At 41.7% G+C, this 27870-nt stretch overlaps 1 protein-coding gene across 1 annotated transcript; it reads right to left on the reverse strand.

Moving 5' to 3' along the window:
• Positions 1-1458: 1458 nt before the first annotated feature.
• Positions 1459-19381, reverse strand: LOC141326019 (NACHT, LRR and PYD domains-containing protein 3-like). Its single transcript, XM_073834728.1, has 8 exons — positions 19126-19381; positions 15550-17377; positions 15208-15381; positions 8541-8714; positions 8249-8422; positions 5696-5869; positions 2501-2547; positions 1459-2009 (listed from the first exon to the last, which is right to left on the reverse strand). Exons 1-8 carry the CDS (start codon positions 19379-19381, stop codon positions 1459-1461), a joined length of 3378 nt encoding a protein of 1125 aa, XP_073690829.1.
• Between the last annotated feature and the right edge of the window lie 8489 nt (positions 19382-27870).

Here is a 27870-nt window from a genome sequence, read left to right on the forward strand (position 1 = left end):
ATAAAAGTATGTACATGCTAATGTGGGCTGTTATATTTGGGTTTAGATAGGTTACATGCTTTTAAAATAGCCTATATATTATAAATAAAATATACATTACTATTAAAAAAGGCAAATAAGATTTTTTAATGGATGAATAAACATAGGTTGCATTTGTTTTTGTTTTTTTAAATATATACCATTAAAAAAGCTTTTTTAATTGAATATATTTTAAATGTGTTTTCCTCTTATGCTAAGCTTCATTACTCTAGTTTTCAGTGTCACATGATCTTTCAGAAATCATGCTGAATGCCATAAAATCAAGAATATGTAATTTGATCTCTTTAACATTTATTTAATTGACTGAAGTACAAAGAAACAAATTCCAATGTTTACACTGGCCAACATATTTTTGTTAATATAAACAAATTTTGAGCCACAATCTAGCATTGCTTGCAAAGACTGAGAAGCTCCTTTTATACCCAAAGATGATCCCCTCACCTATTACCAATTCACCTGGCTCCTGTCAACTGTTTCAAAACAGATTAGCTTATTCTATAACCTTTTCACTTTTATTTTTCGTCTGCCCCAATTGTTTTGGAGTGTGTTGCACTTTTGTGACTTTTCTTTTCTTTGTAATGTTGTCAATTAAATAAAAGTTAAATAGAATTAACAAATCATAGATTTTATCATTTTACAAAACGTCCCAACTTTTAGTGTTGTACTTAGTTTTCTTTAAGGTATTTGTAAGCAAACTTTTAAATATTCTAAAAATTGTGAAATATAGTAAAGTAGAGTTTACATTTCTTCCATTTGCATGTGTAAATGTGGTATTACCCACAAAATTAACCATGTCTACTATCTCAGAAAAAAGGGAATTCAATATATTCTCAAAAAGCAGTTTTTTTTTTTACTGAAAGCTAATTGAAAATATCCAAACATACCACAGCGGTAAAAAGGATGTTCAAGAGTTCCAGAAATGGAAGAACAAACTAAAATCACTTATGTAAAAATGTCCTTTTGGATATGTTCTAAACAGGAATTTTTATTTAGTATTTTTAAATTTGGGGCAAAGCATCACAAAAACACTGAAGCTCTAGCAATGAAAATCACCAATTTGCTTAAAAACTGCAAATGAATGTTATTAATGTTTTTTTATATATATATATATAATTTACTGTAAAAAAATGATCAATTCAATGCGTCCTTAAATTAATTTCGTAAAAATTGTAATGACCCCATACATTTGAATTGCTATAAATATAATAACAGTCCTATTATAAACACAAAATACTAATAACAATCAATTTTCATTTTCATTGAGGGCAATTAGACTGATTTATTTGATGGGGGGCGGTGAGGGACCTGAATAATGGGTAGGGGGGCGCTGGACCAAAAAAGGTTGAGAACCACTGCTCTATAACATCATGCAGCTCAAAGCATTATGGGTAGAATCTCTCGTCATTGTGTTCTGATTCATCAACACAGTTTCACTGATGATCCAGACCAAACTCCAAACCCAGGATAGAGCATCTGAGTGAATGTGGTCTGGACTGTGTGGATGAGGCTCTTTGTGTCAGAGATGCTGTAGAAGGACAGAGTTCCTGCACTCTCATCCACATACACTCCTACTTTACTAATAAAGCCATTCACTCTTGTTCTGCTGATGATGGGCTTCACAGGGAGATCAGTCACTTTGTCATTGTGTATGAATGTGTATCTGGAGCGAGAGCAGATCAAACTCCAGGACTGATCATTACGTCCAAACCAACACTCAAGACCTGATCCCTTCCTGCCGATGCTCTCATATGACACTGATAGAAACACACCATTATCTCCACTCCACTCAATCTCCCAGTAACAGCGTCCACACACACTCTCTCTACACAACACCTGAGGATACACATAAAATCTGTCTGGATGATCAGGATATGACTGTTTCTTGTCCACATGTGTCACCCTTCTGTTCTCCTGAGACAGACTGAGTTCAGTGTTTGCTGTGTTTGGATCCAGTGTGAGAAAACAGGCATCTGAACACAAGAATAGAGACATTTACAACAACAACAATCACTACAGCTGTGTGTGTGTGTGTGTGTGTGTGTGTGTGTGTGTGTGTGTGTGTGTGTGTGTGTGTGTGTGTGTGTGTGTACCTGGTATTCATCACGTTGTGGGGACCAAATGTCCCCACAAGGATAGGAAAACCAGTAGATTTTGACCTTGTGTGGACATTTCTCAGGTCCCCATGAGGAAACAGGCTTATAAATCATGCAAAATGAGTTTTTTTGATGAGGTAAAAGTATGCACAATCTCCTGTGAGGGCTAGGTTTAGGTATAGGGTAGGTGTAGGGCGATAGAAAGTACGGTTTGTACAGTATAAAAACCATTACGCCTATGGAATGTCCCCATAAAACATGTAAACCCATGTGTGTGTGTGTGTGTGTGTGTGTGTGTGTGTGTGTGTGTGTGTGTGTGTGTCTGTGTCTGTGTGTGTGTGTGTGTGTGTGTGTGTGTGTAGACGTACATTTCTTCAGTCCTGCTGTAATCCTGGATTCTCCTCCATGATCCACACTACAAAACAAACAGAGACACATTCAATCAGTCAACAAACTGTTGCTATGCAGTTGCTAAGGTACTTGGGGTGGTTGCTAGACTGTTGCTATGTAGTTGCCTGGGTACTTGGGTGGTTTCAATGATGTCGATAGCAACTGCATAGAAACCACCCAAGTACCCTGGCAACAACATTGGAACAGTCTAGCCACCACCCTAAGTATCTTAGCAACTGCATAACAACCACCCAAGTTCCCTGGCAACTACATAGCAACCAACCAGAATATGTTATGTAGTGGCCAGGGTCATGGGGTGGTGGCAATGATGTCGATAACATGTTTTGGGTGGTTTCTAGAGTGTTGCTATGCAGTTGCTAAGGTGATTGGGGTGGTGTCTAGGCTGTTGCTATGTTGTTTCCAAGTACACAAGGTGGTTAAGTGATTTAACATTGTCAAGGCATGTCATGAAATTGACTGAGCAGCCCTCCATCCCTCTGGAAATATTGGTGTCACTCCTGATACGGGGAAATTATTAAGTCTATGAAAATAACAGCATCTGTCAAAGTAAGTCTGGTATATTAACACACATGCCATATAGTGACTTCGGTCCATTGAATTCTCCAAAAATAATGCACACCCACGGTGTAACCACTCGGGTGTGCATCATTTTCGAAGAATTCAATGTCAATTATTCCTTACGCATAGTAATTCTGCAATTAAACGAATTACATAAACATCACATACCAAAAGTATAAAAATTACTTGAAAGCTGTTATCAGTAAGTTTGATAATGAAACATTACTTATACAGACAGTTAGCTTATTAGCTAACTTGCCATTAATGTAAACCTAATCATACAGTTATCTCGTGGGCTTATATCATAGATTTTTATTTAAAAATTTATTTAAAACCTACGGAGCCCCTTACGTGACCTGTAGAAGAAAACTAATTAATCCGTGGGGACGGTTTTGCAATTCGTTCCCTCAGTTTATAAACTGTACTCACAAATTCTTAAACTGTTCCCTCGGTTTAATAAATCATGCCCACGGATTAACAAACCGTACCCACGAATTTCCAATCCGTGCGCTCAGATTTTGTAAAACATATCCCTGGGATTTTGAATCCGTACCGACAAATTCATAATCCGTGCGCACGCTTTAGCAATATGTTCCCACGTTTTTTAAACTGTACTCACAGATTTGTGGCCCCGATAAGTAGAAACAGTAGTATAAGCTGTTTACGTCATAATACTTAAAATAGTAATTATTATTTTAATTTATAGGCTAAATAAATGAGTGCACAAATGTGTTTGTTCATTCTTAACATGTAGACTCATTTTGGCGATTTTATGATAATCTTTTCACTCAGAGTTAGATGCATGCATCACTGTTAATGTAATTATTAAATATGTAATATATTACATTGCATTTAGTTTGAGAGCAAAGGAATGACAACATAACCTGTACATTATTTGTTTTGTATTGCTTTCTTCTCCTCTCCAAAACTCGTTTTTTTTTTTTTTTTTTTAATTCAGGCAATTTTATATTTTGAAAAGTGATGTTTTCTGAACAAATTTAGGGAGGAGCTCGCTCAGATAATTAACACGGCTGGTTCACCATCAGCAATCATTCCCCTTATCCAATCAACCCAGGAAATCCCTATAAATATCACAACATTCCTACCTTCACTATCTCTTGTTTCATCAAAGGCCCTCCTCCACCCCGTCTCCTCACCTTTTTCCCAAAAAGGGGGGAGCGCTTATAGGGTTCGGGCCAATGCTGAGCTCGGACCCCTCCCCCTGGGCGGGGGAGAGCCCTGGGCTCGGGAATGGCTACCGAGCTCGAGGCCCTCTCCCGGACAGCACGCCAAATACGCTCAACCTTTCACTCAGTTCATTATCTGTAAGAGGGAACTCGTTAAATATTATTAGATAAAGCAAAGCTGTTTAAGCAGCGCTCTTCACTTATTATTTTATTTTGGTACCATGCATAGTCCACACTTACAAAACATTCTTCTTTTTACATTCTTCTTTTTAGCGTTTATTTTACATGAATAACCAATGGGATAAAACACAGGTGTGGTGTTTTAGCAGCTAATCTGTTAATGATTACAGTTTTTCTCAATTGCTAAAACACAATTTCTGAAACCTTGCTCCATTTTCTGAAAGCATTAAACACAAAACCTCATCTTCAAGCACCATTTACAAAACCTCTTACTCCTCTTGCAAAATGGAACTTTTTGCCTCAAAACAGTTTTACCTGTGCTCAAAATCAAGCACTGTGATTCCTCACCTATACAAATACAATCTTTCTTGCCCTCCTCCTCTTCCTCTTCCATCTCCTCTTCCTCTTTCTTGCCCTCTTCCTCCTCCTCCTCTTTCTTACCCTTCTCCTCCTCTTCCTCGTCACCCACCTCGCATAAGCACTCGTCCTCTCACATTGTTTCTTCTATCCATTCTCAGACTTTCTCCTTCCCATCTTCAACACTCTGTTACAACCTGAACTGGCTTATATTGGTTGTGTCACATCATTTGAAAAAGTTACAGTAATATCAATTTTGAGTGGTTGTGTTTAATCAATGACATAAGTTCTTTTTTTGTATTTGATTGTTACCACTTGTGTTTACCAGTATGGATGATATGTGTATTAGAGTGCATAATGTGTTTTGAGAATGAGAAAGTGTTTAGAGTTTTGCTGAAAAGTCTAAGTTTGATTTGAAAATTGTGTTTTAAAATGAGAAATGGTTTAAGGTATTGACAACAGACTGTGCAATTAGCTAAATGAGGTCAGGCAACTGAGAACTTTGTTCAGCCAATGGGGTTTAGTGTTTTAGCAATTGAGAAAAACTGTAATATAATATAAACGCTAAAAAGTCTGTTTTGTCAGTGTTCCATGGTCTCATATACTATGAGAAATAAAGTTTAATAAATGCAATACAATGCATTTGGTGGAGCCACAAATCCATAAGTACATTTAAAACCCGTGGGAACGGATTGATTGTGGGTCTGTGTGATGTGTTTTTTTGTCTAAACAGCTTAGTTAAGATTTTATATTGTTTGCAATATATTGTTTCCTTTATATTGTTGCATTCTCTAAAAACTCCTATACTCGTAAAGATATACAGAGACACTGAAAAGTTTAAACAGTAAACCCGAAAACTGCTTGACATACTTGAGTTTGTCCAGTGAGCAGTTTGGATCCTCCAGTTTTTCAGAAAGCAACATGAGTCCTGAATCTCCTGGGTGATTGTAGCTCAGATCCAGCTCTCTCGGGTATGAGGGGTTTGAACTCAGAGCTGAAGACAAATAATGACAGCCTTTCTGTGTCACCATACAGCCAGACAACCTACAAAAACATACAATAGTCCTCATCAAATTAGTGTTTGTTGTTCTTATTAATATCGAACTGATTATTTAGTAAAAACAGCTGGTCACAAAAAAGATAATTTTGTGCCTATTTACTATTATCAGGAAAAAACAAATATTTCCCCTAATCATTGTAAATTGTAAATCTTAATTTTAAATGCAAAAATAAAGCATAAAAAATAAACATACACTATCTAGGCCACACTAAGCATTAAGTGAGTTATGCATCAACAATACACAAAATATTATAGAGGAAAATCTTCACAAAATTTTCTAATAAATTCATCCAGAAATGTGTCCTATTATCCCGACCCAAATTTTTACACAAGCAGCAATTCAAATGTAATAAATATCCAAAGACACATTCCAAGACTTTGAACCTAAAATGCGTCGTGCTCAGACTCTACCTACGCAGTAAGTCTGTAAGTTCATTATAGTGCACTTCTGTTTTATGCTGCACAGTACACATATAAAAAAAATACCATTAAAACATGTTTTAACATGTTTCTTAAGACTCATAGCCAGATCAGCCTGAATCAGTTAACTGTGTTGGATCCTACTTAAAGTAGCCAAATTCTATTAAAATATTTAGGCCATATTTACAATTAAAAATACATCTCAATTAACAAGTGTCAAGTGCTACATCCAAACCAGAATTGGCCTTCATTTGTTTTATGATATATGGGTAGGGCTGGGTATCGAGAATAGGTTTAATTTTTGATCCTGTTCCAAATTTCCAGTAACCGGTATTTGATGAGACACGTGCATTTCGATTCCACCTAACGATTACTGCATTCGCATTCTAATGTATTTTTTAAACTATTTAAGTACAAGAAGAAAAAAAAAAGAACTTGTGCACTGTTTGTGTGCAGCACAAACATCTGAGGCGCAAACATGAAGAACAGCGGTCTTATTGCGGGTTCCCGACCTGTGTCTGTTCTCAAACAGTTCTGTGTATTTTCACTGCAGAAAAGGTTGTTTTGGGCCAGAACTGACTTATCTTTCACATTTATTGACAATTTGAGAAAGAAAACGCATGTGTAAGAGTATTTTTAGATCTGTGTTCGGTGTTAAAGAGACAGCCGCCTGTCATTAATGTTAATCAAAGAGCAAAAGAAAATTCATAAATGCAATGAGGATTAATTAATATTTTAGTTTATTTTTTAAAAGAATATTATGCAGTGCTTTTAAACTTTTGATTTCAATTTCTGTACCTGACATTTGTTCAGTTTTATTTATTTATGCTATTGTTAATTGATTTGTTTGTTCTTATTTTCATATTATTTGTCTTTAACAATTTAATGTCTGAAATATATATTAGTCTAGTTATTTTTTTTATTTTTATTTTTGTAAAACCATAGGTTAAAGAAAGAATAAAAACATCTAAATGTTTGACTTAAAACATTTTTAATGGATTTTTTTTATTAGAATCGGAATTAGGAATTGATCAAATTCAAACGCCCAACACATTATTTGGGGCATACTTGCCATGTCAATGTGGGACAATTTTAGCCTGGAAAAAATCCAGACCCTAATCTATTAAGATGGGTCTGGCATCGAGCAATGAAAAGGGCATAACTCGAGGGGCGGCACCAAGCATGCATCTGAAACTCTCACTGCACGCAATTGGATAATGCTACGACCAATCAGTGGGTTTTCACTAAGCCCCATACGCTTAGCCACCAGCGGAGCTAACTGATAGATTAAACTCCAGCCGAATCCAGTCGGCAAAACAGCAAAAATGTCCTTCTTGCAAAGTAACGATTCGAGCGTGGTTTTCTGTTCCTCTTTTATGAAAAGCCAAGTCTAACCCGTTCATTGTAGTGGCCAAAGCCGTTTCAAACAACTTGTGTTCATCTGTAGCCATCATTCAATGTTTACTAAATGATTCCGGTTGTCGCAGCACTGTCCTCATCAGCTTAGCTCGCCTCTGGCCCGCCTACATCAGATACACCGATTTGATTGGTTCCCAGAACTCTTTACGTAATGCAGTAACGTGCATCATTGCTCGATGCCAGAGTGTCTTGCAGAGACAATTCAAATTGTGCTCTCACGAGACCTCTGTATTTCGAGGGTAGGACAATTTAGGCTTGCACACTGATTAGTCAATGTTGACTGCTTTATATTTGCCAAAAGTGGCCCTAATTGTTATTATTATTTGCAATATTTGTCATTTAAATGTGGGCAACTTTAGGCTCACGTCCACATTAGCAAGTGTTTACTGTACCATATCTTTGCCAAAACTGGCCCAGAAACATTTTAATATACCTGGGCCACATTTTCTGAAACCACATTTGGCTTACACCCTGATTACCGTATGAGTAGCATTTTGTTAATAATTTTATGGAAAACCAGTTACCTCAGTATCTCTATCGGACAATTTGGACTCTTCAGTCCATCAGAAAGAAGCATCACTCCAGAATCCTGCAGGTCATTGTTACTCAGGTCAAGTTGTCTCAGGACAGAGTTTGAGGATTTCAAAACTGATGACAAACTCCCACAAGACAATGCAGTGAGATTACATACGGGAAATCTGAACAAGAACACAGTAATTGCACACAGAATTAATCTCAACAGTGTCATTTATTTTATTAGTTAATTATTTTTTTTATAAAGAAATGAATGAATAATCAAGTATTTTAAACTGAAACCTCAACATCTCCAGCTTAGAGTTTGGTCTCTTCAGTCCATCAGAAAGATGCTTCACTCCAGGATCCTGAAGGTCATTATTACTCAGATCCAGCTCTCTCAGGACAGAGTTTGAGGACTGTAAAGCTGAAGACAAACTTTCACAGGACTGAGCAGTGAGATGACACCCATACAGCCTGTGAAACAAACAAAACAAACAGCCATATTAATGTGAATTTATCAGGTTATTTCGGCAGTGCATGTTTGTACCAAATAGCACTTTATAATAGGTATACATAAACAAAGCACTTTTAAATAATTTCAAACCTATTATAGTTCATTAGTAGTTTATAAATTGTAGTTAAAAGAATATAGACATTGAAAGAATATATAGAAATTGTGAGTTCATCATTGATGGCACTGTAATTACCATTTTACAGATTACTCATATTTAAAGAGTTAGATAATGCTTTGTTGACAATTCATTATCCACAGATTGTTCTCACTTTAGGCCACAGAAAACCTAATAATGTCATATAATAAGTATTTTAAACCAGCCTTTATTGGACATTAATTGCATTGATATTTAGTGTTCCTTGAAATGTTTACAAATACAAATACTTAAACATAAAAACCCACTGTCAGGGATCACCCCTGACAGTCATGTCTGTTTTGTCTCTGTTTAATGTGTCTTTGTTTGTGCTGTGTTTGAGCACATGGCTTTGTCTTTGTTGTTGTCTGCCATGTGCTCCTCTTGTCCCACCTCCTTGTTACCTGTTGCCACGCCCTCTTGTTTAGCTGAGTGTTGTCACCTGGCTGTCTTGTTTATGTCCTCATTTACTTCTTGTCTGCACCTGGTCCTCATGTATCCTGTCCCCTTTATAAGTGTGCACCTTCCCTCTAGTCTTCGCCAGTTCATTGTGTGTATTCTACCTCTGTGTTCAGCGATCTAGTCACTGTGTGTCTGCTATTATATTTTCTGTTTAATCTCTGTCAAGTTGTTTGTTGTCTTTTGTCCAGTCCAGCCCTGTCCTGTCCTGCTGACGGTGCTCCTGGTCTGCCCTCTCTGCTAGATGTGAGCATTACCTGTGAGATCTCTACTGTGGAGTCACTTCCACTCAGGTTCCGGTCTGGCCCAGCTGCTAACTTCCAGCTTCTTGCCAGTTCTGCTCACTACTGGATTGTAGCCCGGACTCAGTTGTCATCCTCACCGTCAGCCTGTCTACAAGTGTTCTCCCTGCCTATTGTTTGGACTGTATTCACCCCCCTCTTCCTCACCATCTCTTGTCTTTGACGTCTGTTCAATAAATTACCATCACTAACATTCTGCATTTGAGTCCTCTCTCAGAAATCATGACAGAATGAACTGGCCACACTGGACTCAGCAGAATGAGCATCAGAATCCTGCCACCCACCAATACTCAAGAAAGGCTCGCTCGCCAGCGGGGCCTTGCAGTTCTACGACAACAGGGCTGGGAGATCGGAGCATTCACCCAGCACTTCTGGACAATGTCCAGAGGCCTTGATTATGATGACATCACCCTCAAGGACATATTCAATGCCTGCTTGGATGACCCGGTACCTAAGTGGGAGATGGACAACCTCAAGTTTTTAAACTATTGGAATTTCTCCAAGTATGTTGGTCATCGCATACAGTGGGGAATGCCACCTCCACCACCTAGCCCAGCATGCAGCAACCACTCTACCCCACTTCCCTTGCCAAGTCAAGATCAAGATCCACTTCTAACTCCAACTCAGAAGCGAAGGGCCAGAAGGAAGAGGGCTCAGTCTGCTGCATCCATCAGTGACTCTGACACCTTCCCTGTCAACCTTGAGCCAGCCAAGTCTCACCCTATCAAGTCTGTTCCTGTCAGGTGTAAGTCTGCTGGGTTTGTTTCAGACACTTCTGAGTCGACCGAGCTCACTGTTATTCCTCCAGACTCGGCTGAGTTAGCTGCAGATACTACAGAGGAGGACGAGCTCACTTCAATCTATCTTAAACAGAATGGAGGAAAGGCCCATGCAGAGTTGTCTCTGGACCCAGAGATCTCCCACCCAGTGATATTTTCTAGACCACTTTTTAGTGGTTTCGTGTCCTTTAGGACTCCATCAGCCCATTCTGTTATGACCAAGGAGGCCTTTACCAGGCCAGCTTCAGTAGACGATAACGATGATGATCCATTCAAGCCCCTTTCTGTCATCCCGGAGACAATCGAAGCCGATCCAGTCAAGCTCGTTCCAGACACTCCAAGGCCAGTCAAGCCTGTTCTAACCTCCCTGGATCTAGTCAACGGTGTTCCAGTCACACTAGAGCCTGCCAGAGATGCTCCAATCGCTCCTGATCCATTAAAGCCCATTCCAGTCACTCCGGAGCCAACCAGACATGCTCCAATCGCTCCTGATCCATTCAAGCCCGTTCCAGTCACACTGGAGCCAGCCAGTCCTCCTCCCGTCACTCCAGATCCAGTCAGGTCCACTCCAGTCATTCCGAGATCTATCCTCATTGAATCAGACATTTCCAAGATGGCTAAATTGACAGCTATTCAGTCTGTTCCAGTCAACACTAAGCCAGAGTTGATTCCTGCCACCCCCGATTCAGTCATCACTCAGTCAATGAAGTATGCACCAAGTATCTCTGAATCTGCCAAGCCAACCTCTAGTTTACTAGTGTCTACTGAGCGCACTTCTGTCATTCTAGGATCTGTCAAGTCTAGTTTCATCCCTCAGACTGTAGGGTCTGTTTCCTCCCTGTCACAATCAACCAAGTCATCTCCTATCTCCGCTGAGTCAATCGGGCTCTCTACCTCTCTCCCTGTGTTGGTCAAGTCCGCTACAGATACTACAGAAGCGACCCAGCACTCTGTTGAGACACGTCATAGACGCAAGAAGAGAAAGGCTGGTGTTGTACCGTCTAATTCTCTCCCTGTTTCACCCATTGAGACTATGCCAAAGAGTCCAACCATTCCCACAGATTGTGTGCACCCCTGTCATGTCTCATCCACTGAAAACGATACTGCCTGCCGTGTTGTGTCCCCAGAAGCTCTTCCTGAGCTGGTTGCTCCTCCTGTCATGGCCACGGAGGCCAGTGCAGTGACTTTCACCTCACCAGTATTGGCCACGGAGGCCAGTTCCATACCATCTACTCTCCCAATAACTTCTACGGACCCATCCCCACCAGTCATATCAAGTCCAAAGCTGTCCCTGCAAGTCATGTAAAGTCAACAGAGCTTTCTGTTAAAGCCTTGTCTTCAGACACCATTCCTGAACGGTCTACTCTCAAAGCGCTGGCCTCGAGGATCATTCCAGCGGCTCTCACTCAGCCCGTTATGGTCAAGGAGGCCGTCTCAGAGTTGTCAGCTGTTCCTGTAGTGACCCCAGATGCTGTTCCTGAGCGGCCTGCTCTTAATATATTGGCCATGGAGGCCATTCCAGAGGCTATCAGTCAGCCCGTTATGGCCACGGAGGCCATCTCCGAGCACCCCGCTCTCCCAGTCACAGCCATGGAGGTCTTACCCAAGCAGCCTGTTGATTTAGCTGCTGAGGCCTTTTCTGACACTCTGACCAGCTTACTCCGTTCCGCAAAGGAGATTCTTGCCACCCTTGCAGTGGCCATCAAGTATGACGTTCCTGAGTCCGCTCCAGAGAGTAGGGCCCCCGAATTCGCTCCAGAGAGCGCAGTTCCCGAGTCCGCCCCGGAGGGCGCAGTACCCGAATCCGCTCCAGAGAGCGCAGTTCTCGAGTCCGCCCCGGAGGGCGCAGTGCCTGAATCTGTTCCAGAGAGTGCAGCTCCCGAATCCGCCCCGGAGGGCGCAGTTCCCGAGTCCGCCCCGGAGGGCGCAGTTCCCGAGTCCGCCCCGGAGGGCGCAGCTCCCGAGTCCGCCCCGGAGGGCGCAGCTCCCAAATCTGCTCCAAAGGGCTCAATTCCCGAGTCCGCCCCGGAGGGCGCAGTCTCCGAGTCCGCCCCTGAGAGGGCAGTTCCCGAGTCCGCACCAGAGGGCGCAGTTCCCGAGTCAGCCCCAGAAGGCGTAGTTATCCAGTCCGCTCCAGAGGACGCTGTTCCCAAGCCTACCCTAGAGAAAGCTGTTCCCTGGAAGTCAAGTCAAATCACGGCTATTCCCTCGAAGTCAAGACTAGTCACTGTTGTTCCTTTAATGTCAAGTCAAGTTACGTCAGTCCCATCGAAACCAAGTCATGTCTCACCCGAGCTAAGTCACGTCAAGCCTGAGCCGAGTCACGTCTCGCCCGAGCATCCAGAGTCTACTCCCAGGAGGGCGGTCAAGCCTAAATCCCTAGCCAAACTGGCCGCCGTTCCTGAACTCCAGGCCAGGATGGCCACCAAGCCTGAGCTCTTGGATTCAGCCCCTAGGCCAGTTTCTGTAGTCCCGGAGGGCGTTTCCGTTTCTGGCCCTATGTCAGTTGTTGTTGCCCTGGAGGGCGTCCCTGAGTCCGCTCCAGTGTCGGCTCCAGCCCCTGAGCCTGCTCCTGTGTCTGTTTCTACCCCTGTCACCCAGTCTAGTTGGAGGCCCAGACCAGTCAGGCCAGTCCCCACCCCTCCCTTCCCACCATCTGTGTCTCCTAGTATAGGTTCCCCTAGGCCAGGACCTCCCTGGTCAGCTATGAACATTTTTACCTGGTCCTGTTCCCACCCACCCCTTCCCTCCCTCTGTTGTTCCTGGTCCATTTGGGACTCCCATGTTCACTACCCGCCCACCCCCCCAGTTGGTGCCTCCGGTGATGTTGCCCGGTTTGGACGCCTGGAGGCGTCCTTTGGAGAGGGGGTACTGTCAGGGATCACCCCTGACAGTCATGTCTGTTTTGTCTCTGTTTAATGTGTCTTTGTTTGTGCTGTGTTTGAGCACATGGCTTTGTCTTTGTTGTTGTCTGCCATGTGCTCCTCTTGTCCCACCTCCTTGTTACCTGTTGCCACGCCCTCTTGTTTAGCTGAGTGTTGTCACCTGGCTGTCTTGTTTATGTCCTCATTTACTTCTTGTCTGCACCTGGTCCTCATGTATCCTGTCCCCTTTATAAGTGTGCACCTTCCCTCTAGTCTTCGCCAGTTCATTGTGTGTATTCTACCTCTGTGTTCAGCGATCTAGTCACTGTGTGTCTGCTATTATATTTTCTGTTTAATCTCTGTCAAGTTGTTTGTTGTCTTTTGTCCAGTCCAGCCCTGTCCTGTCCTGCTGACGGTGCTCCTGGTCTGCCCTCTCTGCTAGATGTGAGCATTACCTGTGAGATCTCTACTGTGGAGTCACTTCCACTCAGGTTCCGGTCTGGCCCAGCTGCTAACTTCCAGCTTCTTGCCAGTTCTGCTCACTACTGGATTGTAGCCCGGACTCAGTTGTCATCCTCACCGTCAGCCTGTCTACAAGTGTTCTCCCTGCCTATTGTTTGGACTGTATTCACCCCCCTCTTCCTCACCATCTCTTGTCTTTGACGTCTGTTCAATAAATTACCATCACTAACATTCTGCATTTGAGTCCTCTCTCAGAAATCATGACACCCACATTGAGTTTTTATGTTTTATGGGAACATTCTATAGAGATAGTTATTTTTATACTGTATAAACTGAATATCCCCTCCCCTCAAAGCCTAACTGTAAGCCTACACCTAATCTTAACTGATGTATTTTAACAATATGATCTAATAAGTATTTGTATGCATTACATATTGACAGCATTACGCTATTTACTTTTTTTGTGGTTATGTGTAATTTTGCGCATAGGCTTCATGTATTTGTTTTTTTTTAAAAACTAAATACTAATGCGATTAATGACCAATAAAGGTTGGTTTTAAGCACTTAATTAACCGTCTGGTTGTGTTCGGGTCAAATTGACAAATTTTCCCAAAAATACTAGTTAATGTTATCGCCTTGGACTCAAATTTCCTGACTTTGTTCACACAGGGTATAAGTACTTCTCATAAAATTTAAAAAAAAATTCTTTATTTTTTGTGGGTTTTTTATTTATGTTCTCACTGTTCTCAGGTCAAATATTTATATGTGATTAAAATGCGATTAATTTCGATTAATTAATTACAAAGCCTCTAATTAATTAGATTAATATTTTTAATTGAGTCCCGGCCCTAATTATTATATATAAAAGGCGGAAATATATTATTTTTTGTAATTATAACAGAAGTTAAGTAGATGTGGTACTGGTGTGTATGTTAAATGTTATACTCTTATCTATGAAGGGTATGGTCCAGAAAGGGGCGGACATTGACAAAGACATTATTTGTTTACCAAGTCGACGCAAGAGTGCTACTGCGGTGCCTCGAGCAAACCCAAAACACCCTTAGTATAGTGTGGATACCTGTTTATTGCCTGTATTTAACGTTGTTGGATTATTTTCTGGTTTATTTCCCTTTTTGTTGTTCCTTTGGTACTTTAGATTTTTGTCATTTGTTGTGTGCATTTGTATATATTCTTTACTGTGGATGAACTTTCTGGCACTGTAAATAAATTTCACCTTGCATGAAAGTGCTTCTGTGAGTAAGCCATCATATTTACGTCCTTCACGGACTTACATTTTTTCCCCGAAGGCGAGCTAGTGAGCTCATCTTCATCACAACTGATGCATAGTATCTGCTATATCTGCTATAGTTAACTATAGTATAGCTACAGTTATGACACACCTATTTATCCATATATTTATACATATAGTGATTCAGTGAAAGTGAATGTCAAACCTCAGTATGTTCAGTTGACAGTGTGGACTCTTTAGTCCATCATAAATCAGCTTCACTCCTGAATCCTGCAGGTGATTGCTACTGAGGTCCAGCTCTGTCAGATGGGAGTTTGATGATTGTAGAGCAGAAGACACAGTTTCACAGCATGTTTCATTAAAACCACAGCTGTCAAACCTGCCAGAACAGAATGTTTAGCCAGATTCTATAGTGAATTTTTTGGCAATAACTTATTGTACTCTTTATAATCAGGGAAAATATTTCACATAGTATTTTGAGATTTATTTTTTCAGTGATGTACAACGAAAAAAGTTTAATTGAACAGCAGGCACTGAAATTACTCACAGCGCTTTTTTGCAGCATCTCACAGCTGGAATGAGTCTCCTGTTGTCTGCTTGTGATGATGTGAACCTCTTTGGGTTGAACTCATCCAGCACCTTCTCTGACATCAGCAGTATGTAGGTCAGCACTGTGCACATTGAAGATGAGAGGTCTCTTCCTGGGTGTTCATCTGAACCGAGGTAACTAAGGATTTCATTGTATAATGAATGATCTTTGAGCTCAAGTAAGCAGTAGAATAGGTTGATTGAAGCTTCATCTGTGATATTCCTGTTTTGAACTTGTTTAATGTATTCAGCTGTTTGTCTGATGCTCTTTGTGGTGTCTTTAGTGTGTGTGATCAGGCCTTTGAGCAGATATTGACTGGATTCCAGTGATATTCCCATGAGAAACCGCAGGAACAGGTCCAGATGTCCTCTCTTACTCTGTATTGCTTTATCAGTGGCTCTCATTATTAAATCACGAAATTTCAATTTTCTTATAAAGAATTTAAGCTTTTGTATGGCTGTAGTTTGTGAATCTTCAAAGAAAAAACAAAGCTCTCGCTTGTTCTTGTTCAGGTAGCAGACAAACACATGAACTGCTGCGAAGAACTCTTGAACACTCAGATGCACAAAGCAGATGACCTTTGTCTTATAAAGTCCATCTTCCATCTTAAAGATTTCAGCAATCATTCCTGTAAACTCAGTGTTTTTACTCACATCAATACCACATTCTTTCAGATCTCTTTCATAGAACACAATGTTTTTCTTCTTCAGCTGTTTAAATGCTAACTTGGCTAACTTCAAAATCATCTCCCTATTTAATTGTAAATGCTCTAAATGTTCACTTTCTTCTCGTTCATCATACTTCTGACTCTTTAAGTTCATCTGTATCCGCAGGAAGTGAATGTACATTTCAGTGAGTGTTGTGCTGATGTTCTCTGCATTGTTCTTGATTAGAATATTTTTAAGTACTGTGGCCGTTATCCAGCAGAACACAGGAATGTGGCACATGATGTAGAGACTACTAGACATCTTAATGTGTGAGATGATTCTGGAGACCAGATTTTCATCTGTGATTCTCTTTCTAAAGTACTCTTCCTTCTGTTGGTCCGTGAATCCTTGCACTTCTGTAAACAAACCCACATACTGAGGAGGGATCTGATTGGCTGCTGCTGGTCGTGATGTCACCCAGACTAGAGCTGACGGAAGCAGATTTCCTTTGACCAAACTTGTAAACTGCACATCTACAGTTGCTCTTTCCTCAACAGTGTTCAATGTTTCGCTTTTAAAGTTCAATGGCAATCGACTCTCATCAAGTCCATCAAATATAAATGCTAGCTTACATTCCCTATATAACTTTGATTTCTCCAAGTCCTTCAGTTCAGGATAAAATTTCAGCAGGAACTCATGGAGATTGACATTTCTGTCTTTAATAGTGTTTATCTCTCTGAATGGCAGCAGAAACACACAGTCTATGTTCTGATTGGCGTTTCCTTCTGCCCAGTCCAGGATGAATTTGTGCACAGAGACAGTTTTTCCAATGCCAGCGACTCCCTTGGTAAGCACAATCTTTTCCTCATTGTTTTTCCTCAGTTCATTAAATATATCATTGCATTTGATTGGTTTGTCCTGTCTTTTTTTGCTCTTGAAAGCATCATCAATCTTCAGAATCTCATGTTCCTGATTGACATCTTCCATATCTCCCTCTGTGATGAACAGTTCTGTGTAAATGGCCATGAGATCTGTGTCATTTTCTTTGCTGCCCTCAAAAATACTTTTTGCTTTCTTCTTCATGTTCATTTTGTGAGTTTCCAAAAACTTATGCAGCATCAAGTTCTCTGTTAAAAAGACTGATCAAATTGAATAAAACATGATGAAAAAGGGGAAAAAAAACTTCTCATGTTATATATAAATTACTGTTGAATAAAAAGATTTGGCATTTTATGTGGGAAATTCTTTCCCATGAATTTATATATACAGTCATGGCCTTGGCAAATATAAACAAAAATTAATGTAAAAGATCACAAAAAACAAACCATTAAAAAAACCAAAAAACTCTAAAACAATTGAAATTGGGGATTAAATCTTTAATTAAATAAATTAAAATTGATTTTTACAGAATTATTGACACACATTTACTGTATTCAATAGTTTTGGATTACAGCTCTTAGTCTCTCCTATAATGCCTGATGAGGTTGGAGAGCACCTGGCAAGAGATCAATCATTCTGGACATGACTACAAATCTTGAATAATCTAATGCTAATGTGATTTGTAAAGTAAACTTTGTGCAGAATCTATAGTTAATCCAGTGGTTCCCAAACCTTTTCTGCCGGGCCCCCCTTTTTGCGGAATAACAAAATTTAAGATAGATTGCATAAAGATTCCATTTGGATGTCAGTAACAACAGAGACTGTGGAAAAGTGCATTAAAACAATGTCAGAAAGAATGTAAGCTCTTACCAAGGCCAAAGGAGGCATCCAAAAAAATATATATTTATTTATTTGTGTTATTAGTTTTTTGGTTATTATGTGTGAATAAAGACAATTTAGTCGTTTGTTATTTGCCTAATAAAATGACTATACAATTTTTAGTTCTAAAAAAGTTTTTGATAATATGTTTGTTAAGCACTGTATATAGCTACATAGTTTTATAAGGATTTAAACGGAAAATAAAACGTACAAATACTGCCCCTTTTTTTGATTGCCAACGGCTGCAGCCTGCAAAGTACAACGTGAAAGTGCAAGGCTGATGCTCTGTAGCAAATTCATACATACTGTATATAAGTGAGGCATTTTAATTTAAGTTGAAGAGACAGGATTTGCGTGACGCATCGCACAGCATGCTCCTAGAATCTGGTTAAGTAATAAATAGGCGTCAAAATAAAAGCCCACGTGTTCAAGCAGTTTGTGCGAATCTGGCGATAGATCGCGCATCCACTGACTTAGTACGTTCTGATGAAAGGGTATATATAGGCCATGGCTAAACAGACGTCTTAACGGAGAAAATGTATTTGCGTGGTGCCCCCCCTGGACGTGGTGCCCCTAGGCACTTGCCCAATTGCCCATATGGTTAATCCGCCTATGGTTACAGCACAGTATGTGGTGCAATTGCAAACAGGAAAAGGTATACATAGACATTTTTTGTCGGCGCGTTATTTGAGCAGACTTTGCTTTTTCGTTGAGCATAAGCGGTACACGAGTGGAGCATTCATATGGGCTGTGAGCAGCTCAACGGAATGCACATTCATAGAGCAGAATACTGATCAGAGCATCACACATTGAGCAGTGCGCGCTGAAACTGCCGGTTGGTGAGGCAGATAGTTTCGGCCGTTTATCTTTTTCGAATCTCTATAAAAATCAGCTGACTGTACACTAGCCTTGCCGCACCGCCCTTATTATAACTCCGCGTCACCCCAGTTTAGGAACCACTGAGTTAATCCAACATATGCTTTTACAGTTTTTTTTAGCATTTAGTTTTGCATCTGTTTCAGTATTCAGATCAACTCTGACTTCAGTCTGAGCACAGCTGATCTTGACTAAAAGAGCACGATGAAGAGATTTATTGCTATTTTTTCTTATTCTTATTTTTTCTTATTACCTTCTGTGCGTTTATTTTCTAACTGTTCAGCAAGATGGTTCTGGTTCATCTTTTTCAGGATTTTCACCGTGATCTTCACAGCTCTCTCTGGTCCAAAACGATCCAGCATCTGATCCACTGTGTCAGTTGCATTTGCTTTCTCCAGTACAGAAGCTGGAATAGGTCCATCTTCTCTTAAGTAGCTCTTAAATCTCTTCAATGTTTCTTCTTCCAGATCATCCAGTGTGTTATAAAGCAGTTGTTTAACAGATGCCATCATTCTTCACTGACTGCTGTGGAACATTAAAAAAAAGTTTTACAATAGGTCACGCTCACTGAACACTTACTAAATAGTGCCTGAAACTGTATTTTTCTATGCTGAAGTTTCAAAAAATGATAACCACCAACTTGAGGAGATCATTTTTAATTTAAGTATTTATTACACTATTTCCTCTAGATGGTATATTTCACCATTTGGATGACCAGTTCCTTCTGTTAAATCCATAAGATAGGTATTTTATTACTTGGACCAGAAACCTCTATGCATAAGGAGACGTTTTATTTATATATTAAATAGCTCAAGATCACTTTACATAATACATTTCAGTTTAGTGGGGGAAAAACATAAATACAGTAAGTGACATTGATTGTGAAAAGACAGCTGAAGTAATTTTTTGTTTGATTACTGTTTTTTCTTCTTTTTTTACATAAAATCATTATTCATAAGATGAAGAACATTCTGTGGAAATGTAATCTTGATATGTTTAAAATTGATTAAGGCCATGTCAAAAATTAATTAACTAAAAATTAACTAGTAAAATTAATGGTTGAAATCAAAATTTAATGCTTCTAATATCTTATAATTTAGATTTTAGCCAGGATTTCACAGAGAGGATCACATATGGATCTAGAAGACTATGTTTACTTCTACAAGGATGTCTTACATATAAAGCCCTAAATGTCGTAGCTCTCTAGATTATTGATGGTGCCTAGAAAATCAAAGTTCACATTATATGCATGTATTTATTTAGCATATGCTTTTATCCAAATAGTATCAACACAAGCAGTTTGTCACAAGAAGCAACATTATTTGCAGTACACAACGCAAATTTTCAAGTACCAACTACATTAGAACTATAGAAAACGATTATCACCACAACAGTGACTTCAAACAAAACATTTTCAATAAAATATTAACTAGAAGTAAAATTTCCAGTTACGACTTGTAGACGTACGAAAGTAATAAATGAAGTGGAGTGCCCAAGTGCTATCATTCCATTGACTTTGTGATGACAGATGTCAGGTGTGGGCCTAACATTTTCTGACATTGCTTCTGCTATGAAGTCAACAAACTGTCCTTAAGATGTTCAGATATATTTTCAAAGAGATTTTCCCAGGGTGAAGTTCATCTGTTCATGCCATTATTCATAGCTCCCTAGAATATAGTTGTGCTTGCCATGTTTAAACATACTGTAGTCTAGCTATTGTTAAACAAGCATCATTTTGATCAACATGATCTGAATAAATACAAAACCATCTTAAACCTCTTTTATTTCAAGTCTTGAAAAAAGTTTATTCTCATATTTCTTCTTAAAGGGATAGTTCACCCAAAAATGAAAATTATCCCATGGTTTACTCCTCAATAATTCCCTCATATATATGACTTTCTTCATTAAGAGAAATCCACTTGGACTCTATTTAAAAAATGTCCTGTAAATCAATGTTTTTTGTAAGAAAATTGTTTAGAAAAGAAAAATTCCTTTAAAGGTTTAATAAAGAAAGTTATTTTAAAAAGCTTATTATATAGTGCGAGCGCGCCTCCACCACAACCTATGACCACAACTGACACTCAGCAGGCACAGGATGTTCACAAGAAAGGAAAATACACTTTCTGAGACTCTTTCAATACATCTTTCTGAGGTGAGTCTTACGATTTATAACAAATAAATATGTTTGTAAATGTATAAAATAAAGTACTTAAACTCTGTAGAAAAAAGCTAAAACCATTTTTGTAATGTTTTTGTGAATTATGTACTGGTGGCGGATGAGAGTTACCATAGCAACCGCAGACACAGCTGCTGGAGAGAAGGCGTCCGACATTTCTCTCCATTTCTCGTCAGTTATACCAAAAAAAGTTCAACAACTGCGTCAGACTGATTAAGTAACATTATCCGCCGTCTATTTAAAGTACATTTGTTAATATTTATACCTCTGTGATTATTGTATATTTCCTTAATTATCTGAAATGTTTGGTAGCTAATGTTATGCTAGCATAGCACATCTGTTTATAATGATTGTGAACACGGAACGTCTTGAATGCTTTTATTCATATTTTGCTGGATATGCTATGTTCTCATTAATAATTTCAGTGTATTTTACTGTTTATATTTGTGTTTTTCTCAAAATAAATCAACTGAATTCATTTCAAGTGTGTATTCATCGTTCACAGCTGTTGGAACAGCCTTTACATTAGTTTGGGCAATTTAGGTCATTAATTAGGCTAAACTACTGCAAGTCCACCAATAGAAATTAAATAATAATAAAAAAATACCAACTGATTACCAGCAAAACACTATTGATCCACAACGTTGCCACGACGTCGCAGTTACTTACTGGCTGTCACATCCATGTTCCGTGTTTTCCCCCCAGCCCTAGTTCCTGTGTTTCCTTATATGGTCAGTTTTCTGTTCTTGTTATGTTAATTGATTATTCCTCACACCTGTGTTCCTAATTATCCTTTGTATTTATATTCCTGCCTGTTGAGTTCTCGTTTGTCTAGTCTACAATGTGATACCTGTGTTTAAGCCTGCTCCTAGTTTGTATTCTCTTTGTTTTAATTTATTAAAGTCAGTCAAACTTATAATCTTTATCTACTGCGTCCTTCCTATACAGCGCACTGTTACACTGGCAACGTCACAAAGTTTGGTCACCAGATTATGTTGCAATTACGTAACAGTTACGTAATTTTGTAAGCTGGGTTGTAAGAATTAGTAATATAATTTTAAGAACCGTGTAAAAACGGTACTGTTACAAACGGGACGACTGAGAGTGGGAATCCAAATGCAAGGCTTTATTACGAAGATCGTGGTCGAACAGACAGGGTCGAAAATCACCAGCGAACAGCAACAACAGAGAAATTCCAATATCGTAATCCAATAAACAAGCGTGGGTCAAAATCCAGGGTGAGCAGTCCAAAGTAAACAATGAAATGAAAACCAGAAACTAGAAAACTATGACTAAGACTAGGAATAAACTGACTAAGACTAAGACTAGGAAAACAGGGAAAACAAACAGGGAAAATGCTCAGTAAGGTCCACAAATGCAAATCAATACTTCGTAGTGTGAGTGTGTGTGAAGCTGGCTTTTATGGAGGACAGACAGGAAGTAACCAGCGAAGCAGCAGAGGGAGCAGCAACAGTCTGTGAGGGGCAAGGCTCCCTCTGCTGGCCTGGTGTGACATAGCCCCCCCCCCAAGGAGCGGCTTCCAGACGCTCCAAAAAACAACAGGAAGAAACAGTCCGGGGGAGCGGTGGGGGGGGCCAGGAGACTGAGGTAGAACAGGTGGGGAAAGGGCCCTCCAGAGCAGAGCTGGAGGCAGAGCAGTCCTCCGAGGTGGAGCAAGAGGCTTAGGAGCCCTCCAGGGCGGAGCAGGAGGCGGAGCAGCCCTCCGGGGCGGAGCAGGAGGCTTAACGACCCTCCGGGCCAGGGCAAGAGGCGTAGAAGCCCTCCAGGGCGGAGCTGGAGGCGGAGCAGGAGGCGGAGCAGCCCTCTGGGGCGGAGCAGGAGGCTTAGCGACCCACCGGGGCAGAGAAGGAGGCGTAGAAGCCCTCCAGGGCGGAACAGGAGGCGCAGGAGCCCTCCAGGGCGGAACAGGAGGCGGAGCAAGAGGCTTAACAGCCCTCCAGGGCGGAACAGGAGGCGCAGGAGCCCTCCAGGGCGGAACAGGAGGCGGAGCAAGAGGCTTAACAGCCCTCCAGGGCGGAACAGGAGGCGCAGGAGCCCTCCAGGGCGGAACAGGAGGCGGAGCAAGAGGCTTAACAGCCCTCCAGGGTGGAACAGGAGGCGCAGGAGCCCTCCAGGGCGGAGCAGGAGGCGGAGCGGCCCTCCGGGGTGGAGCAGGAGGCGGAGCAGCCCTCCGGGGCGGAGCAAGAGGCTTAGAAGCCCTCCAGGGCGGAGCTGGAGGCGCAGGAACCCTCCAGGGCGGAACAGGCGGCCACATCATGGACTGGGACCTGGGGAGAGCAGAGACAGAGGAGGCAGACAGAGCAAGGAGAGAAGTAAAGAGTTCGTAGGAGTACGCTGCCTCCATGGCCGTGATTGGGCAGACAGGAACGGCTGTCGTGGTCGTGTCAGAGACGACAAGGAGCCTAGGCGGTGCAGACAGAGCAAGGAACCTTGGCGGGGCAGACAGAGCAAGGAACCTTGGCGGAGCAGGCAGGGCAGGGAACCCTGGTGGTGCTGGCAGAGCAGGGAGTCTTGGCGGAGCAGACAGAGCAGGGAAACTTGGCAGAGCAGGCCGAGCAGAGAATCTTGGCGGAGCAGACAGAGCAAGGAGTCTTGGTGGCGCAGACAGAGCAGGGAGCATTGGTGGTGCAGGCAGAGCTTGAAGCCTTGGCGGTGCAGGGAGAGCGTGAAGCCTTGGCGGTGCAGGCAGAGCGTGAAGCCTTGGCGGTGCAGGCAGAGCGTGAAGCCTTGGCGGTGCAGGCAGAGCTTGGAGCCTGGGTGGTGCAGGCAGAGCGGGGAATTCCGCCATGAACGCCACCTCCAAAAGAGGTATAGGCGCGGCGGACATGTGGGTAGATGAGGCCTCCCAAGCAAACTTGTTGACAGACTCCTGGGCAGAAGAGGCCTCTGGGGCGCAGTGTGCAGCCCACACACTCAAAATGGCGAGAGCCATAACAGGTAACGCAGTGGGCAGTAGAATTCCCACCGGGTCAGTGGGTGTGAGGCTCTGGAGCGTTGGCTCTGCGGGACTAGGGAGCGTTGGCTCTGCATGGCTTGGGACCGGCGGTTTGGGTGAGACATGACATGGCTCTGGGTGTTCGGGTGAGTCCCTACTTGACATTGGAGATTCAGATGTGGCTTGACTTGGCGTGGGTGGCACCGTGGTGTATGGACTTGACCAGGCTGGAGCAGCTGTGACTGGGTATGGCTTGACTGGACCTGATTCAGGTTGTGAAGCGGTGTTTTGATGTGACTCAGGAACCTCAGCCATTACGTGACCAGACCTAGCAAGAGTAGCAGCTGTGGTGTGCTCTGACTCTGTGGGAACAGCAGCTGTTGGAGACTCAGGAGAAGCAGACATAACTTTTACCAGCTGTGGTTTGATTGACGTGACGTGAGTGGGCTCTGGCTTGGCAGATGTGATGTTTGCGGGCGCTGGCTTGGTTGACGTGGCGTTAGCAGGTGCTGGCTTGGCTGACGTGGCGTTAACAGGTGCTGGCTTGGCTGGTGCTGTTAGTAAGGGACCAATTGAATGAGCTGACAGCAGTGGTGGGTCCTCCAAGCTTGATATGAGTCTCTGATAAGTCCTGGAGTGGTGAAAGTCTGATGCCGTAGCCACCATGTTGATGGCAGACTCGGGTATGGCGGCCATCTTACGTGCAGGTTCAGGCGTGGCAGCCATTTTGGTCGGAGACACAGGAACAGCGGTCATCCCGGCCGAGAATTCATGAACGGAAGCCATCTTATGTGCAGGCTCAGACGTGGCGGCCATTTTGTGTGCAAGCTTGGGAGTGGCGGTCCTCCTGGGTGCAGGTTCTGGCATGGCGACCATCCTTGTGGCAGGCTCTGGCGTGGCGGCCATCTTTGCAGCGGGCTCTGGCGTGGCGGCCATCTTTGCAGCGGGCTCCGGCGTGGCGGGCATCTTTGCAGCAGGCTCTGGCGTAGCGGCCATCTTTGCAGCAGGCTCTGGCGTGGCGGCCATCTTTGCAGCAGGCTCTGGCGTGGTGGCCATCTTTGCAGTAGGCTCGGGCGTGGCGGCCATCTTGACCAGGAACTCAGGAACGGGAGCCATCTTGTGAACGGGCTTTGGGACGGTGGCCTTCTTGTGAACAGACTCGGGAAGGGCGGCCATCTTGGGAATTGTCGCTGGAGGGGCGGCCATTTTGCAAACAGGATCTGGAAGGGCGGCCATCTTGGGAATTGTCGCTGGAGGGGCGGCCATTTTGCAAACAGGATCTGGAAGGGCGGCCATTTTGGGTGCAGACTCAGGAAAGGCAGCCATCTTGTGAACTGGCTCAGGAACAGCATCCATCTTGTGATCAGGTTCGAGGATGGCAGCCATCTTGTGAACAGGCTTGGGGGTGGCAGCCATCTTGTGAACAGGCTTGGGGATGGCGGCCATCTTGTGATCGGGCCTTGGGGTGGCAGCCATCTTGCGAGAGAAGTCAGACATAGTAGATTTCTGGTGAGCTGGGTCCAATTGGGTGACCATCTTGAACGCGGACTCAGGAAGAATAGTCATTCCGAAAGCAGATTCTGGAAAGGCAGCCATTTTGTGAGCAGGTTCAGGAAAGGTAGCCATCTTGTGAAGGGGCTCTTGAAAGGCAGACATCTTATGAACAGGCTTAGGAGAGGCAGCCATCTTGTGCTGTGGCTTGGAGCTAGCAGACATCTTGTGCTGAGGCTCTGGGCTAGCAGACATCTTGTGCTGAGGCTCTTCTAGAACTCTCACAGTAAGCGGAGAGCTGCATAACACCAAAGCATAATTCATAAAGTCCTCCACCGAGCACTTAAATTCCCCTCCAGGCAACAGCGATTTAACGGGTTCATTGAGTCCAAAGCGGAATAAGTCCTTCAGCCATACTTCATCATAAAAAGGTACTTGAAGTGATAACTTACGAAACTGTAGTACATAATCCTCAATGGGGAGATCTTCCTGTCGGAGGAGCAGAAGTTGGTCGACTGGGTCCATGTTGTGATGCTGGTGGTTGAATAAAGCCGCTGGATCCGGGTGTGACGAAGTATTCTGTTACAAACGGGACGACTGAGAGTGGGAATCCAAATGCAAGGCTTTATTACGAAGATCGTGGTCGAACAGACAGGGTCGAAAATCACCAGCGAACAGCAACAAAAGAGAAATTCCAATATCGTAATCCAATAAACAAGCGTGGGTCAAAATCCAGGGTGAGCAGTCCAAAGTAAACAATGAAATGAAAACCAGAAACTAGAAAACTATGACTAAGACTAGGAATAAACTGACTAAGACTAAGACTAGGAAAACAGGGAAAACAAACAGGGAAAATGCTCAGTAAGGTCCACAAATGCAAATCAATACTTCGTAGTGTGAGTGTGTGTGAAGCTGGCTTTTATGGAGGACAGACAGGAAGTAACCAGCGAAGCAGCAGAGGGAGCAGCAACAGTCTGTGAGGGGCAAGGCTCCCTCTGCTGGCCTGGTGTGACAGGTACCATATGAGAAGGCAAAACTGGTCAGTTAACCTCAGTTTGTGACTATTATAACCATCAAGTCTAGTTACAGCTTAGTCACATTGTTTGCACAGCCATTTTGTAATTTATTTTTATGTGTTGTGTTTATAGGGATTTGGGAGAAATTGCAATACATGAGGGTGTATTAAAATTTGAAGCAGTGGAGGCCAGCTGTTATTAACCACCTCTAATGTAACACATTAGTGTGATACCCATTTTGAAAATATTTTTCTGTCAGTGGAATTTGTTTGGTACATATACATATATATATATATATATATATATATATGTTGTGTTTTGAGTTGGGTATTACAGTTTCTTTCAATCGCTAACAAGCGCTTACCCATACTTCAGATACTTTTTCTAAACACTTAACACAGACTCGCACCTACAAAACACAATTGGCCAAATGGATCATTTTCTTTTAAAAAATACATTTAGTTAAATATATACTAACTCTTCATTTCAAAATAGAACACATCTTTCTCTGCACACGCTAACTTTACCAAAACACTGGAAATCTGACTCAAAATGAAATTGTGTCAGAGAATTTGTGTCATTGAATTCTGTCAAAGAATAACACTTGTTTTCACGTCACAAGGTACATGCAGTCAATCAAAGTACACCAGGTTTCAAAATACTGGCTATTGTTGATATTACAAAAACTGCATAGACTTTTTATATTTCAGTTTTACAGGTATTTGCATGCAAAACATGCAATCCACCATTTTGACACTAAATTTCTTGGTTGGGAACTGTATGTCCACATGTACAGTAATGTTCACATTCAAAAGCATTCCAGTAAAAAGCAAATATGATTATTTTTCTGTTTATTACGGGAGGTACAGTAGAAACACGGTATGATAGAACTGAAAAAGTTTTACAGTATTGCTTACAGTGAACAAAATATCCATGTAACACACAAGAGCATTCTGAAATTCCAATTCACTTCTTGGAATGGAATTGGATTTGGAATTGGAATGTCAGGAAACTGAATTGAAATCAAATAAATTCCATTAAATTCCACTTGAGTTGCTAGTTTATAATACATTAAATATTGTAAATCACATAAACAACAAACATATAAAAGAAATACAAAGTACTGTCTGTTTAGTATGTTAAGCATGATCATTTCACATGCCAAATTTCAGGAAAATATGATAATTCGATGCAATAAAAAGTGAATGAAATACATGAATTAACATGACTAGTTTTTTTGTGAGTTGAGACATATATTATGTGGTAATCATATATTGAATGTACAGTACATACAGAAACTTATCACCACTGTCATTCAATAAATTTTTTATTTACTTGCATTTGATCAACTCTATTTCG

This window comes from Garra rufa, chromosome 2 (assembly GCF_049309525.1).
Source record: "Garra rufa chromosome 2, GarRuf1.0, whole genome shotgun sequence".
NCBI lineage: Eukaryota > Metazoa > Chordata > Actinopteri > Cypriniformes > Cyprinidae > Garra > Garra rufa.

Bases quoted from the DNA above. Each gene is read 5' to 3' on its own strand.
- LOC141326019 (XM_073834728.1), bottom strand. From the start codon at position 19,381: ATGGCATCTGTTAAACAACTGCTTTATAACACACTGGATGATCTGGAA. The intron at 8,423-8,540 runs GTTTCAGTTTAA...GTTCTTGTTCAG, and splicing joins TCTAAGCTGGAGATGTTGAG to ATTTCCCGTATGTAATCTCA. The intron at 5,870-8,248 runs GTAACTGGTTTT...ATGTTTTTGTAG, and splicing joins TGTCCGATAGAGATACTGAG to GTTGTCTGGCTGTATGGTGA.